General features: G+C 37.3%; 1 protein-coding gene across 6 annotated transcripts in view; it reads right to left on the reverse strand.

The window, feature by feature from the left end:
• ZYG11A (zyg-11 family member A, cell cycle regulator) overlaps positions 1-17,082 on the reverse strand; it is a 78,380-nt gene that overhangs the window by 28,945 nt on the left and 32,353 nt on the right. For all 6 annotated transcript variants that reach the window (XM_070609601.1, XM_070609600.1, XM_070609602.1 and 3 more), the window contains one exon: positions 15,824-16,575. In XM_070609601.1, the coding sequence (XP_070465702.1) occupies positions 15,824-16,575 (752 nt within the window). The remainder of the gene's footprint in view (positions 1-15,823; positions 16,576-17,082) is intronic.

Consider the following 17,082-nt stretch of genomic DNA (forward strand, 5'->3'; position numbering starts at 1 on the left):
CACAAAAATAAATAAAAGAATTTAAACATTTCACTACAAAAGAATCAGCTAAACAAAAAAATAAAATAGTAATGCAGGAAATGAGAGGGAAAAAGCTACAAAGCACACAGAAACCAAAGAGCAAAATGACAGAAGTTGCCCTTATTGGTAATCACTTTAAATGGAAAGGGATTAAACTCTACAATTTAAAGACAAAGACTGGAAGAACGAATAAAAACACATGAATCACCTATATATTGTGCCTACAGGAATTACTTTAGATCCAAAGATACAGCTATATGGAAAGTAAAAGGAAGGATGGAAAAGAGATTCCATGCAAACGTAACGAAAAGAGCAGATATAACTACACTAATATCAAACAAAATAGACTTTAATCAAAAGAGGTTACAAGACACAAAGTAGGGCGTTATGTATTACTAAAAGGTTCAGTACAGTAAGAAGATAAAATAACTACAAACACTTATGTACCAATTGACAGACCATCAAAATATATGATGCAAAAACTGACAGAATTGAAGAGAGAAACAGACATTTCTACAATAATGGAGACTTGAATAACCCACTCTCAATAATGGCTAGAACAACCAGACACAAGTAAGGAAACAGCTGACTTAAAATAACACAATAAAACAACGAGATCTACAAACATAGACAACAGTAACAGCACACATTTTTTCAAGTATACCATGGGACATTTTCTAGGACAGACCATATGTCAGGCCACAAATGAAGTCTCAATAGACTTAAAAAAACAGATATCATGCAAAGTATTCTTTTTTTACACTATGAGATGAAGTTAGAAATAGCAGAAGTAAAACTAGAGAATTCACAAATGTATGGAAGTCAAACAACATACTCAATCAAAGGATCAAAGAAGTAGTCACAACGGACACTACAAAATATTTACAGATGAATGAAAATAAAAAGACAACCTAACAAAACTTGAGGGATACAGTGAAAGCAGTGCTAAGGGGTAAATTTATAGCTATAAAAGCATACATTAAAAGAAAAGATCTCAGAGAGGCTAGCCCCATGTCCTAGTGGTTAAAATGGCATGCTCCATTTCAGCGACCCAGGTTCGGTTACTGGGTGTGGACCTACACCACTCATTGGTGGCCATGTTGTGGCAGCAACCCACATACAAAAGAGAGTGATTAGCACAGTGGTTAGTTCACAGCGAATCTTCCTCAAGCAAAAAAAAGAGGAAGGTTGACAACAGATGTTAGCACAGGGCAAATCTTCCTCAACAACAACAAAAAAGATCTCAAATCAACACTTATCTTTACTACTTAAAGAAGAAAAACTGAACAAACTAAACCCAAAGCTAGCAGAAAGAAGGAAATAATGATTAGAACAGAGATTGATGAAACAGAAAAATAATAGAGAAAATTAACGAAACCAAAAGTTGGTTCTTTGAACAAATCAACAAAATTAACAAACCTTTATCTAGATAGAATAAAGAAAAATAAAAAGAGGACTCAAAATATTAAAACCTGAAATGAAACTGGGGACATTATACCAATTCTACAGAAAGACAAAAAAGGAACACTTTTTTTTTTTCTGGAAGACTAGCCCTGAGCTAACATCTGCCAATCCTCCTCTTTTTGCTGAGGAAGACTGGCCTTGAGCTAGCATCTGTGCCCATCTTCCTCTATTTTACATGTGAGATGCCTGCCACAGCATGGCTTGCCAAGTGGTGCAACATCCGCACCAGGATCCAAACCAGTGAACCACGGGCCGCCGAAGCAGAACATGTGCATTTAGCTGCTGAGCCACCGGGCCGGCCCCGAAAAGAAAAAAAAAGAATTCTAAGAGAGTATTATTAACAATTATACCCCAACACATTAGATGACCTAGGTGAAATGGACAAATTTCTGGAAACATAAGACCTAACAAGACTAAATTATGAAGAAATAGAAAACTTAAATAGATCCGTTGCTAGTAAGGAGACTGGATCAGGAATCAAAAATCCCCCAACAAAGAAAAGCCTTGGATTTGATGGCTTCACTAGTAAATTCTGCCAAATAGTTAAGGAATTAATACCAAGCCTTCTCAAAGTTTAACAAAAATGGAAGTCGGGGGGCCGCCCCCATAGCTGAGTGGTTAAGTTCACGCAGTCCCCTTCGGCGGCCCAGGGTTTCACTGGTTCAAATCCTGGATGCGGACATGGCACTGCTCAGCAAGCCATGGTGAGGTGACATCCCACATGCCACAACTAGAAGGACTCACAACTAAAAATATACAACTATGGACCAGGGGACTTTGGGGAGAAAAAAGAAAAATAAAATCTTAAAAAAAAGAAAAAACTCTAGAGATTCCACACACACAAAAACCTGTTAGAAGAAATAAATGAATTCAGCCAAGTTGCAGAATATAAAAATAAGTTGAACTTCTACACAGTGACAATGAACAACCTGAAAAGGAAATTATGAAACAATTTCATTTACAATAATAAAGTACTTAGGAATTAACCAAGGGGGTTAAAGACTTGTACAGTGAAAACTATAAAACACTGCTGAAAGAAATGAAAGGAGACATAAATAAACAGAAACACATGGTCATGTATTAAAAGACTTAAGATGCCAAAACTACTCAAATTGATCTATATTATTTAATGCAATCTCTACCAAACACCCAGTGATGTTTTTTGCAGGAATAGAAAAACCCAGAGGCTGGCCCTGTGGCCAAGTGGTTAAGTTTGCGAGCTCTGCTTCGGTGGCCCAGGGTTTCGGCAGTTCAGATCCTTGGAGCGGACCTAGTGCTGCTCATCAGGCCACGCTGAGGTGGCATCCCACATGCCACAACTGGAAGAACCCACAATTAAAATATACAACTGTGTACTGGCGGGCTTTAGGGAGAAGAACGAAAAATTTTTAAAAGATCTTTATTTCTCAGACAAGGGAAACAACAGGAAGAATAAACAAATGGGACTTCATCAGACTAAAGAGCTTCTTCAAGGCAAGGGAAAACAGGATTGAAACCAAAAAAACCCCCACTAATTGGGAAAAAATATTTGCAAATCATATATCCGAGAAAGGGTTAATCTCCATACTATTTAAAGAACTCACACAACTCAACAACAAAAAAAATCAAACAGGCTGATCAAAAAATGGGCAGGAGACATGAACAGACATTTCTCCAAAGAAGATATATGGATGGCCAATAAGCACATGAAAAGATGTTCATCATCACTGATCATCAGGGAAATGCAAATCAATGTACACTAAGATATCATCTTACACCCATTAGAATGCCAAAAATAACCAAAACAAAAAGTGACAAATGTTGGAGAGGTTGTGGAGAGAAAGGATCCCTCATACACTGCTGGTGGGAATGCAAACTGGTGCAGCCACTGTGGAAAACAGTATGGAGACTTCTCAAAAAATTACAAATAGAAATACCATATGACCCAGCCATCCCACTACTGGGTACCTAACCAAAGAGCTTGAAATCAGCAATTCCAAAAGTCCCATGTACCCCAATGTTCATTGCAGCATTATTTACAATAGCCAAGACGTGGAAGCAACCTAAGTGCCCATCAACTGATGATTGGATAAAGAAGATGTGGTATATATATACATGATAGAACACTACTCAGCCATAAAAAAGGGTAAAATCGTCCCATTTACAACATGGATGGATCTTGAGGGTATTATGTTAAGTGAAATAAGCTAGATAGAGAAAGACAATCTCTGTATGACTCCACTCATACGTTGAAGTTAAACAGGTAGACAGAGAGAACAAATAAGTGGTTACCAAGGGAAAGGGGGGTTGGCACAAAGGGTGAAGTGGTGCACCTATAACATGACGGACAAACAATAATGTACAACTGAAATTTCACAAGGTTGTAAACTATCATAATCCCAATGAAAAGTGGAAAAAAAAAAAGAGAGAGATAGAAAAACCCATCCTAAATTCTTACAAAATCCCAAGGGATGCCAAATACACAAAACAATCTTGAAAAAGAACAACACTGGAAGACTCACACTTCCTGATTTCAAAACTTACTGCAAAGCTACAGGAATCAAAACAGTGTGGTACTAGCATAAAGAAAGACATATAGACCAATGAAATAGAACAGGAAGCCAAAAAATATCCCTTGCATATATGATCAAATGATTTTTGGCAAGAGTGCCAAGATCATTCAGTGGGGGAAAAGACAGTCTTTTCAAAAAATCATGCTGAGAAAAGTGGATATCCACATGCAATAAGAATGAAGTTGTGGACCTGTACTTAATACCATATACAAAAATTAACATAAAATGGATCAAAGACCTAAAACTATAAAACTCTTACAAGAAAACATAGTACAAAAACTTCACAACATTGGATTTGGCAATGACTTATTGGATATGACACCACAGACACATGCCACAAAAAAAATAGACAATTCAGACTTAAGAAAAATTTTTTAAATTTCTGCATCAAAAGACAGTTACCAACAGATGAAAAAAAGGAACCCATAGAATGGAAAAAACAAGTATATCACATATCTGATAAGATTAATATCCAGAATATACAGAGAACTTCTATAACTCAACAACAAATAATTCGATTCAAAAGTAGGCAAAGTACTTGAATAAATATTTCTACAAAGATGACATATGAATGGCTAATAAGCTCATGAAAACACGCTCTATGTCACTGATTAGTATGGAAATTGCAAATCAAAACTTCAATGAGATATCACCTCACGGCCATTAGGATGGCTAATATTTAAAAAAAACAGAAAATGATAAGTGTTGATGAGGATGTGAAAATTTAGAATGCTTGTGTACTGTTGTTGGTAATGTAAAATTACATAGGTGCTTTGGAAAACACAGTATGGCAGTTCCTCAAAGAACTAACAAAATTACCATATGAGTCAGCAATTCCACTTTTCAGTATATGCCGAAAGAACCCAGGGGTGACAACAGCACCATACAGCATGAGATGCTCCCTTTTTCTCTCCCCTTCGATCCACAACTAGTAAAACATCAGCAACACAACACTGGTTCCTTTGCCCAACACAACAGGACACTGCAGAGATCCACACATTTACACATCTGAAGGTGGGCGGACTGGAACATAGAGGATGGGGGAACTGGGGAAACAGTACAAACCATGCCCACGATCCTCCTTCCCCTGCCATGGCAGCTGAGCTCGCAGCCCCAGGCAACTCTGCAGCAGCAGAGGTGGTACACGCAACTGTGGCCTCCCTGTCACAGTGACACCAACAGCCACAGGTAACTGGGCGGCAGCAGCAGTGGAGGTTGCAACTCTGGTCCCTCCAGCTATGGTGGCACCCAGAAACCCAAAAAACCTGGACACAGTAGAGATACAAGTGACTCCAGCTTCATACCAATTCTTCCCCTCCCCCCACCGTGGCAGAGGCACCCACCATTCCAGTGTCCCCAGTGGCGATGCTAATAACTGCAGCAAGGCACTGGCAACCCTGGAGGCACAAGCACAGATAAGGGCACTGGTGACATCTCTTGCAGAGGTGGGGGAGGGTGGAAAGTGCACTCTCAAATACAGCCAGAGGCAGTTCAGGTAAGAAGAGCCAGAACCTTGTGCTATAGACTTATGTACTGAAAAAGAAAAGAAGGCCTCAAATTACCAATCTATTGAACTTTTAGAATTGAAGTAAACAAAGGTTTACCTAAATAAGAAAGGTGTTTGCTATGTCAAATGCGGTGGCAGAGGAACAACCAGCAAGCACCACAAACAAACCACGGTAATATAGTATCACAAAAAGAAAATGACAATTCTCCAGAAACCAAACTTAAAAGTCATGGAAGGCTGGGATTTAACTGATAGAGAATTCAAAATAGATGTCATGAAAAAACTCACCAAGTTACAAGAAAACTCATAAAGGCAGCACAATGAGCTTAGGAATAAAATTAATGAATAGAAAGAATACTTCACTAAAGAGATTAAAACTCTACCAAATAAACAAAAATTCGGAGTGGGATAACTCAATAAATGAGATGAAGAATGCCTTAGAAAGCACCAGAAATAGAGCAGACCATTTAGAAGAGAGAATCAGCAAACTCAAATACAGAAACCTAGAAATCATTCAGGTAGAAGAGGAGAGAGAACTAAGACTTTTGAAAAATGAAGAAACTCTAAGGGAACTATCCTACACCACTGGAAAGGGCAACATATGGATAATGGGTATCCCAGAAGAAGAAAAGAGACGGACAAGGGAAAAAAGAACTTATTTAAAGAGAGATAGTGGAGAACTTCCCAAACCTGGGAATTGAAATGGATATACAAGTCCACAAAAGCAACAGAACATCTAATTATCACACCACCAAAGACCTTCTCCAAGACACATTATATAAAAACTGTAAAATGTCAATGATATCAAAAGAATTTTAAAGGCAGCCAGGGAAACAAAGACAGTAACCTAAAATGGAACTTCCACTGGGCTATCAGCAGATTTCTTAGCAGAAACTCTACAGGCCAGGACAGACTGGAATGACATACTCAAAATACTGAAAGAAAACAACTGCCAGCAAAGAATACTCTATCCAGCAAAGTTATCTTTCAAGTTATAAAGGAGAAATAAAGGCTTTCATATGCAAACAAAAGCTGAGGGAGTTCAACACAACTAGATCTGCCTTACAAGAAATCCTGAAAAGAGCTCTCCTACCAGAAACAAAAAGGGAAAAGTACACAAAATTTTGAGTAAGGTGATAAATAGACAGAATCAGAAAAATTGCAATTCTATATCAGAACAGGTTGTTAAACAATTATAGCATAAAGGTTAAAGGGGGGGAAAAGCATTAAAAATAACTACAGCTACTTCAACATGGTATTGAAGTCAAAACACAAAAAGGGATAAATTGTGACAACAAAAACGTAAAAAGGGAAGGGAAAAAGGATGGAACCTGTATAAGCAAATGGAGATGAGATGCTATGAGCAGAAAAAGGACTATTTTATCTGAGACGTTTTATATAAACCTCGTGGTAATCACAAAACAAATATCTAGAGCAGAAACAAAACATAAAAAAAAGGAAACTAAGAAAAACATCATAGACAACAACTAAACTGAAATGGCAGACAGAAACACAAGGAAAAAAAAACAATGGAGATACAGAACAACCAACAAACAAAAAAGATAAAATGGCAGGAGGAGGTCCTCATATATCAACAATCACCCTAATGTAAATGGACTGAATTCACCAATCAAGAGACACAAAGTGACCGGATGGATTATAAAACAAGACCCAACTATATGCTGCCTCCAGGAGATTCATGTCAGCTCTAAAGATAAACACAAGATCAAAGTCAAGGGGTAGAAGATGATACCCCAAGAAAATGGCAGCCAAAAGAGAGCAGGTGTAACCATACTCATCAGACAAAATAGACTTAAAGCCAAAAAACAGTACAAAGAGACAAAGATAAAAGTTATATATAAGAATAAAGGAGACAATCTATCAAGACATAACATTTATTAATATATATGGACCTAACATAGGAGCACTAAAATATATACAGCAATTATTAACAGACCTAAAGGGAGAAATTGACAGCAATACAATAAAAGTATGGGACTTTAACATCTATTTATGTCAATGGATAGATCGTTCAGAAAGAAAGTCAACATTAGCCTTAAATGAAATGGTAGGCCAGATGGAATTAACAGATATATATAGAATATTCCATCCAAAAGCAGAATAATTTCTTCTAAAGTGCACATGGAACATTCTCAAAGATAGACCATATGATGAGACACAAAACAAGTTTCAATAAATTTAAGAAAAGTGAAATCATATCAAGCATCTTTTCCAACCACAATAGTATGAAACTAGAAATCAACTACAAGAAGAAAGCTGGAAAAATCACAACTATGTGGAGTCTAAACAACGTGCTACTTAACAATTACTGGGTTACCAAAGAAATCAAAGGAGAAATCAAACATTACCTGAAAACAAATGAAAATGGAAATATGACATACCAAAATCTATGAGATGCAGCAAAAGCAGTAATAACAAGAAAATTTAGAGCAATACAGGCCTATCTCAAAAAACAAGAAAAATCTCAAGCAATCTAACATTACACCTAGAGGAACTAGAAAAAAGGAACAAATGAAGCCCAAAGGCAGCAGAAGGAAGGAAATAATAAAAATCAGAGTGAAAATAAATGAAATAGAGACTAAAAAGACAACAGAGAAGATCACTGTAACTAAGAGCTGGTTCTTTGAAAAGATAAACAGAATTGACAAAATCTTTTTTTTTTTTTGAGGAAGATTAGCCCTGAGCTAACTACTGCCAATCCTTCTCTTTTTACTGAGGAAGACTGGCCCTGAGCTAACATCTGTGCCCATCTTCGTCTACTTTATACGTGGGACCCTACCACAGCATGTCTTTTGTCAAGTGGTGCCATGTCTGTACCCAGAATAGGAACTGGTGAACCCTGGGCCACCGAGAAGCAGAACGTGTGAACTTGACCACTGCGCTACCAGGCTGGCCCCTAGAATTGACAAATCTTTAGCTAGACTCACTAAGAAAAAAAGGGAGAAGGTTCAAATAAAATCAGAAATGAAAAGGAGAAGTTACAACGGAGAAAAGAAAGTCTTTTCGACAAATGGTGCTGGGAAAACTGGAAAGCCATATGTAAAAGAACGAATCTTCTTTTTCACCATTCACAAAAATAAACTCAAAATGGATCAAAGACCTAAAGGTAAGACCTGAAACCATAAGGCTTCTAGAAGAAAATATAGGCAGTACACTCTTTGAGATCAGTAATAAAAGGATCTTTTTGGACACCATGTCTTCTCACAGAAGAGAAACAAGGTAAGAATAAACAAGTTGGACTTCATCAGACTAAAGAGCTTCTTCAAGAAAAAGGAAAAAAGGGTTGAAACAAAAAAACAACCCACTGATTGGGAAAAGATATTTGCAAATCATATATCCGACAAAGGGTTAATCTCCATCATATGTAAGGAACTCACACAACTCAACAACAAAAAAAATCAAAGCGGCTGATCAAAAAATGGGCAGGAGACATGAACAGACATTTCTCCAAAGAAGATATACGGATGGCCAATAATCACATAAAAAGCTGCTCATCATCACTGATCATCAGGGAAATGCAAATGAAATGTACACTAAGATACCACCCTACATCCATTAGAATGGCAAAAATAACCAAAACAAAAAGTGACAAATGTTGGAGAAGTTGTGGAGAAAAAGGATCCCTCATACACTGCTGGTGGGAATGCAAACTGGTGCAGCCACTATGGAAAACAGTATGGAGATTTCTCAAAAAATTAAAAACAGAGATACCATATGACCCAGCCATCCCACTACTGGGTACCTAACCAAAGAGCTTGTAATCAGCAATTCCAAAAGTCCCATGTACCCCAATGTTCATCACAGCATTATTTACACTAGCCAAGACGTGGAAGCAACCTAAGCACCCATCAGATAACTGGATAAAGAAGATATGGTATATATATACAATGGACTACTACTCAGCCATAGAAAAGAATAAAATCGTCCTATTCACAACATGGATGGACCTTGAGGGAATTACGTTAAGTGAAATAAACCAGAGAAAGACAATCTCTGTATGACTTCATTCACATGTGGAAGTTAAACATGTAAACAAAGAGAACAGATTAGTGGCTACCAGGGGAAATGGGGGTTGAAGGGTGGGCACAAATGGTGAAGCGGTCCACCTACAACATGACTGACAAAGAATGTACAACTGAAATTTCACAAGGTTGTAACCTATCATAAACTCAATAAAAATTAAAAATCATATGATCATCTCAATAGATGCAGAAAAAGCATTTAACAAGGCTCAACATCTATGTATGACTAAAAAAGAAGGAATGTATCTAAACATAATAAAGGTCTTATATGACAAACCCATAGCTCGCTTCATACACAGCAGTGAAACACTGAAGGTTATCCTTCCAAGATCAAGAACAAGACAAAGATGTCCTCTTTTGCCACTCTTATTCAACATAGTATTAGAAGTCCCAGCCAGAGCAATTTGGCAAAAAAAAAGGAATAAAAGTCATCCAAATTGTAAAGGAAGGAAAATTGTCACTATTTGTGGATGACATGATTTTATATATAGAAAATCCAAAAAAAATCCACCAAAAAACTTTTATAATAAACAAATACAGTAAAGTTGCAGGGTACAAAGTCAATACACAAAAACCAGCTGCATTTCTATAAACTAATAACGAACTAGCAGAAAGAGAAGTCGAGAATAAAATCCCATTTACAATTGCAGCAAAAAGAATAAAACATCTAGCAAGAAACTCAGCCACACTGAAAACTAATATGACAATAAAAATATAAGACATTATTGAAAGAAACTGAAGAAGACAAAGAAATGGAAAGACATTCCATGCTCAAGGATTGGAAGAATAAACATAGTTAAAATGTCCATACTTCCTAAAGCAATCTACAGATTCAATGCAATCCCAGTCAGAATCCCAGTAACATTCTTCACACAAATAGAACAAAGAATTCTAAAATTTATATGGAATGAAAAAAGACCCTGACTAGCTGAAGCAATCTATAGAAAAAAGAATAATGCTGGAGGCATCACAATCCTGGACTTCAAAATATACTACAAAGCTACAGCAATTAAAACAGCATGGTACTGGTACAAAAACAGACACACAGATCAATGGAACAGAATCAAGAGCCCAGAAATAAAACCACACATCTATGGACAGCAAATCTCAGACAAATGAGCCAAGAACATAGAATGGAGAAAGGAACGTCTCTTCAATAAATGTTGTTGGGAAAACTGGACAGCCACATGCAAAAGAATGAAAGTAGACCATTATCTTACACCATACACAAAAATTAACTCAAAATGGATCAAAGACTTGAATGTAAGACCTGAAACCATAAAACTCCTAGAAGAAAATACAGGTAGTACACTCTTTGCCATCGGTCTCAGTAGCATCTTTTCAAATACCATGTCTACTCAGGCAAGGCAAAGAAGAGAAAAATAAACAAATAGAACTACATCAGACTAAAAAGCTTCTATGAGACAAAGGAAATCATGAACAAAAAGAAAAGACAAGCCACCAACTGGGAGAAAATATTTACAAATCATATATCTAACAAGGGGTTAATCTCCAAAATATATAAAGAACTCATACAACTCAACAACAAAAAGAGAAACAACCCAATCAAAAAATTGGGAGAGGATATGAAAGGACATGTTTTGAAAGAAGATATACAGATGGCCAACAGGCACATGAAAAGGTGTTCAACATCACTAATTATTAGGGAACTGCAAATCAAAACTACAATGAGATATTAATGTTACACCAGTCAGAACGGCTATAATTAAGAAGATAAAAATTAACAAATGTTGGAGGGGCTGGCCCCATGGCCGAGTGGTTAAGCTTGTGCACCCCACTGCAGGCAGCCCAGTGTTTCATTGGTTTGAATCCTGGGCGCGGACATGGCACTGCTCATCAAACCATGCTGAGGCAGCGTCCCATGTACCACAACTAGAAGGACCCACAACGAAGAATACACAACTATGTACCGGGGAGCTTTGGGGAGAAAAAGGAAAAAAATAAAATCTTTAATAAAAAAAAATTAACAAATGTTGGAAAGAATGTGGAGAAAAGGGAACCCTCATACACAGCTGGTGGGAAGGCAAACTGATGCAGCCACTACATAAAACAATATGGAGATCTCTGAGAAAATTAAAAATAGAAATGCCATACGATCCAGCTATCCCACTACTGGGTATTCATCCAAAGAACTTGAAATCAACAATTCAAAGAGACTTATGCAACCCTATGCTCACTGCATTATTCAGAATAGCCAAGATGTGGGAGCAACCCAAGCGCCCACCAATAGATGAATGGATAAAGATGTGGTATATATGTACAATGGAATACTACTCAGCCATAAAAAAGACAAAATTGTCCCATTTGCAACAACATGGATGGACCTTGAGGGTATTAAGTTAAGCCAAATAAGCCAGACAGAGAAAGACAAACACCATATGATTTCACTTATATGTGGAAGAAAAACAAACACATGGATAAAGAGAACAGATTAGCAGTTACCAGAGGGGAAAGGGGAAGGGGGAGGCAGGTGAAAGGGGTAAAAGGGCACATATGTATTTTGACCACTAAAAACTAGACTATTGGTGGTGAGCATGGTGTAGTCTATATGGAAACTGATATATAATAATGAACACCTAAAACTACACAACGTTATAATCCGTTATGATTTCAATAAAATAACTTTTTAAAAAAGAGATTGGTTCAGGTAAGAATCATCAATGGATGCTAAATCTAGATCAGAAAGTTTGACGAGGACCAGGATATGTGCATAATCTTCAATTATCTTATATACTGCTTATTAGGTGCAAGGGAAAAATATCATCTATATAGTATAGAAACAATACAATACTATATAGATCACACTTTATCTCTAGCTGGATATTTTATCTAGTATCTGAATGTGACCACGTGATGAATAGTGACATGGCTAATGAGGGCGACCGTATGCTGCAGAATGTGATCTTAAGGAGGACACAACATCCTTTATATGGTATTCCAGTCAGAGATGAAGAACCTAAATGTAATCATGAGGAAACAGCAGACAAACCAAAAACGATGAACATTCTTCCAGAAAGCCAACAAAACAAAGCTGATCTGTCTTCTTCAAAAACATTATCATCTCAAAAGACAAGGACTAAGGAACTCTTCCAGGTTAAATTATAAAGAGACATGACAACTGAAAGCAAAAATGATCCTGGATTAAAAGGAAAAATATTTTTTAAAGGGCATTATTGGGATAAGCAACACTGGAAATATGTAGAGTAGATTATATAAAAGCATTGCATCAATGTTAAATTTCCTGAAATTTGATAACTGCACTGTGGTCATTAAGGAGAATTTCTTGCTCTTAGGAAATAAAAACTCAAGTATTAAGAGGTATAGAGGAGCATGATGTATGCATCCTACTTTCAAACGGTTTAGAAAAAATTTGTGTGTGTAGACAGAGGATATGATAAAACAAATGTGGCAAAATTTTTAAAATTAGTAATCTGCAAGTTAAAAATCATTTCAAAACAATTCTTTAAGTACTATACGTGGATCAATTGCCCAAGGACCTACACATTGTTAAGAATCTAAGCAATGGATATATTCTAGAGTTTAAAAAAGTTTTGTGATCATCCAGATGAAAGGGCTGAAAGAGAAACAAAGAATAAGCCACAGCAAGACCAAGAAGACCAGATAGCTGTTTGCATCACCCTTTTTCTCCATGGCTTCCTGCAGATGCCATTAAAAAACAGTCCTCATAAGGGATACTCACTACACCCCGCCAGTGGACCAACAGGATTTCCTAGCAAATGAAAAACGTTGCATGGCTATTTTTAATACTAATGGTGGGTGCCCTTTCCACCCATTTAAAAGGTATTGTCACCCATTCCAAATTGAGGTGCAAGAAATAACTTACATTGGTTGTGTTTGAAGGTTTTCACTAACATTTAATTTTACTTTTTTTTTTTAAAGATTGGCACCTGAGCTAACATCTGTTGCCAATCTTCTTTTTTCTTCTTTTTCTCCCCAAAGCCCCCCAGCACATAATTGTATATTCTAGTTGTAGGTCTTTCTGGTTGTGCTATGTGGGATGCCACCTCAGCATGGCTTGATGAGCGGTGCCAGGTCTGCCCCCAGGATCTGAACTGGCGAAACCCTGGGAGGCAGAAGTGGAGTGCACAAACTTAACCACTTGGCCATGGGGCCAGGCCCCAATTTTATCCATTTTAATGTAAGCAAATTTTTGATCAACCCAAAGAATAAAGATACTTAGTATATTTTGCATCTGATTTGAAAATATACACATATTCCTATTAAATAAAAGGTTTCTGGAAACACACCTTTTAAGCTTACTATCCCTTACATTCCACATAAAGCTGGTTTAAGATCTTTACTTTTTTTTTTTTTTTAAAGATTTATTTTTTTTCCTTTTTCTCCCCAAAGCCCCTCGGTACATAGTTGTATAGTCTTCATTGTGGATCCTTCTAGTTGTGGTATGTGGGACGCTGCCTCAGCGTGGCTTAATGAGCAGTGCCATGTCCGCACCCAGGATTCGAAGTGACGAAACACCGGGCCACCTGCAGTGGAGCGCACGAACTTAACCACTGGGCCACGGGGTCAGCCCCAATCTTTATGGTTTCTTAATACTAGGAAGATTGTGGTCTCTCCTCTCCATCCCCACAATATCCAACACTATATAATGCATAATTTTAAAATTTCAAAAGAAACTAAACTTACATGTACACTAGGCCAAGTTTACTGAAACAAAACTTCTCATTTTCTTTTGGTGTACCTGCTTTGATAGTATCTTAACTACATGTATAATCCCTCTAAAGAATACTCCAGCACTTGTCCCATATTATTGTATATACCAAGAGTTTGTGCTAAAGTCTTTTTTTTTTAATCACTGTGGTCTTTTGCTCATGTGACATTAAATGCTATTAATCTGAAACAGGCGCAGGTGTACATTCCTGGTAAACAATTCTCTACTACACATATTGAATCTGAAAGTTCAAATTGTGTCTCTATGTCAAGCCTAATGATGTAACTGATGGCTTCTACCTTCATTAGAGATGCTGGAATTAAAAGGGCTTTTAAAATATAATCGCTGTTTTCAAAGCAAAAGAATAAAATGTAAAAACAAGTAATGCTTGCAAATCACTTTACTCTCTTGCTCTAGGAAGACTTACATATGGTATAATTATAGAGACAGGGTTCTTTTAGAGCAGTGGTTCTTAACCTCAACTACACATTAGAATTACCTGGGAGTTTTTAAAATCCTGATGCCCAGGCCAAGTCCCAGCCCAGTTAAATCAGAACCTCTGGGGGACGGACATAGGTATCAGCATATTTTAACACTTCTAAAGTGACTACAATGTATAACTAAAGTAGAGAATCACTGTCTTAAAAAAGAAATATTCTAGAATATTTAAATATATGCTACTTTAAAAATAGCACCAATGGGCCAGCCCTAAGGCCTAGTGGTTAAGTTTGGTTCTACTTCAGTGGCCTGGGTTCACAGGTTCAGATCCCAGATGCAGACCTACACCACATGTCAGCCATGCTGTGGTGGTGTCCCACATACAAAAGAGAGGAAGACTGGCACAGATGTTAGCTCAGGGCTATTTCTCCTTAAAAAAAAGAGGAAGATTGGCAACAGATGTTAGCTCAGGATGAATCTTCCTCAGCAAAGAAAAAAAAAAAGAGGGACCACTAAGAGGCTACAAATTTATTCTGGTGATGCTCAAAATTCTTTTCTTAAGGCTTTTTCTTAAAACATTTTGTCATACATGAACCAAAAATGATGTTAGCCATGTTGATCATCTGCCTTATTAATTATATTTAGCTGTTAATAGAGATAAAAAAACACAAGTTTTAGAGTCACAAAGACTTGGGTATAAGTCCTGACTCTACCATTTAATAATTAGTTCTATGATTATGGATAAGTGGCTTACCCTCCCTGAGCGCCCATATCCTCATCTGTAAAATGGGAGGATTAAAGTAGAAAACCATGTGCACAACATGGCCTCTGGCACATAGGAGGCCATGTATAAATGGCTGTACTTATCATTATCAAGCTACATTAGAAGTCGTCAAGGCCAGGAATGTATCCTGTTTAAGGTTATATTTTCACAACCTACCACACAGTAGCTACACAATAATTATTGTTAAGCTCCTTAAGGACTTTTTATCTGTCTTTGTAACCTTAACACCTCATATTCTGATATACAACAAAAGCTTAACAACATTCTGAACACAGGAAACAAACATTTCAGATAAGAACAAACCCTCAAGCCTTGCTTTGTAGTAAAGAAGTCAGAATAACCAGCATCCGTAGCCAATAGTCCCACAAATTGCATCGCAGGTCGTTGCCGTATAAACAGTTCTACAGCTCCATCGGTGATGTAACTGCCACCCGAAATATCCAGTGACACAATATTAGGCAGAATATCCTTCTGCTGTAGCAAATAAAAAGCCAGATCTGATTTGAGTTGCCTGTGATCAGAAATATCAAGGTGAAGCAGACATTTAAGTTCTCTAATGACTGCAAGAATTTGTGATTTGCTCATAGTTAGGCATTTCAGATAGTGCATTGTGAGAGATTTGAGTCGATCCTTACAGGTAAGGAGGGCAGAGATGTTAGTGACTAGAGTATTGGAGATATCCAAGCTTTCCAGTTTTGGTAGCTGAGAAACATCAGCCAGGTCTTCACTATGAAAACTAACATTGAAAACACTTAAAATGCGCAGACCAGTGAGCTGACCAAAGGACAGCAATCGTGAATCTCGAGGGATGCTTGCTGAGTCCAACAGGAGACACCGGAGGTTTTGCTGGATCCAGCTATTGCCGCAGAGTCCACTTATGATGTCTGGGATTGGGAGGTCAGCGTGCACTGCAGTAGCATCCAGTTCAATGAGTCTGTGATGGCAGAAGGCTTTTACGAATGCAGCTGTAGAGATTTTAGCTTTCTGAATATTGACCAGCTTCAGTTTCATTTGGTTGCCCCGGAAAATGCTCGCTGTTCTATCAGTCAGCTTGCCTGTAAGAGAACCAAAACCATCTTGTAATAACAACTAAATCTCACACCTTTTCCAGGAGGCACTGTGGCCAATTAACTACGACAGATGCTAACAATAACAATGACTGCGTTTACTGCTTACTCCGTGTCACGCATTGTTCTAAACCCTTTACTCAGATCATCTCATTACTCTTTGCAATAATACTATGACTGAACTATTATTACTACTATCTTATAGCTGAGGAAACTGAAGTTTAAAGAGGTTAAGGAACTTGCTCAAGGTGAAACTATGTGACAGAATCAGAAATCAAAGCCAGTTTGACTCCAGAGTTCGGTTTTATCCATAGTAACCTTGTTCGCATTAAAAAAAAGAAAATGAATAAGTACGAGATATATAATATGCAAATAACACTACTATATATGACCAGTCACTTACCTCTCCAGGACTCATTCTCATCTTTAAAACAAGTGGGTTGTACTAGATTTCACTGAGCAAGATTTAGAAATGCATCTTCTATGTGTGAGATC

The sequence above is a fragment of the Equus przewalskii genome, chromosome 2 (assembly GCF_037783145.1).
Source record: "Equus przewalskii isolate Varuska chromosome 2, EquPr2, whole genome shotgun sequence".
Taxonomy (NCBI): domain Eukaryota; kingdom Metazoa; phylum Chordata; class Mammalia; order Perissodactyla; family Equidae; genus Equus; species Equus przewalskii.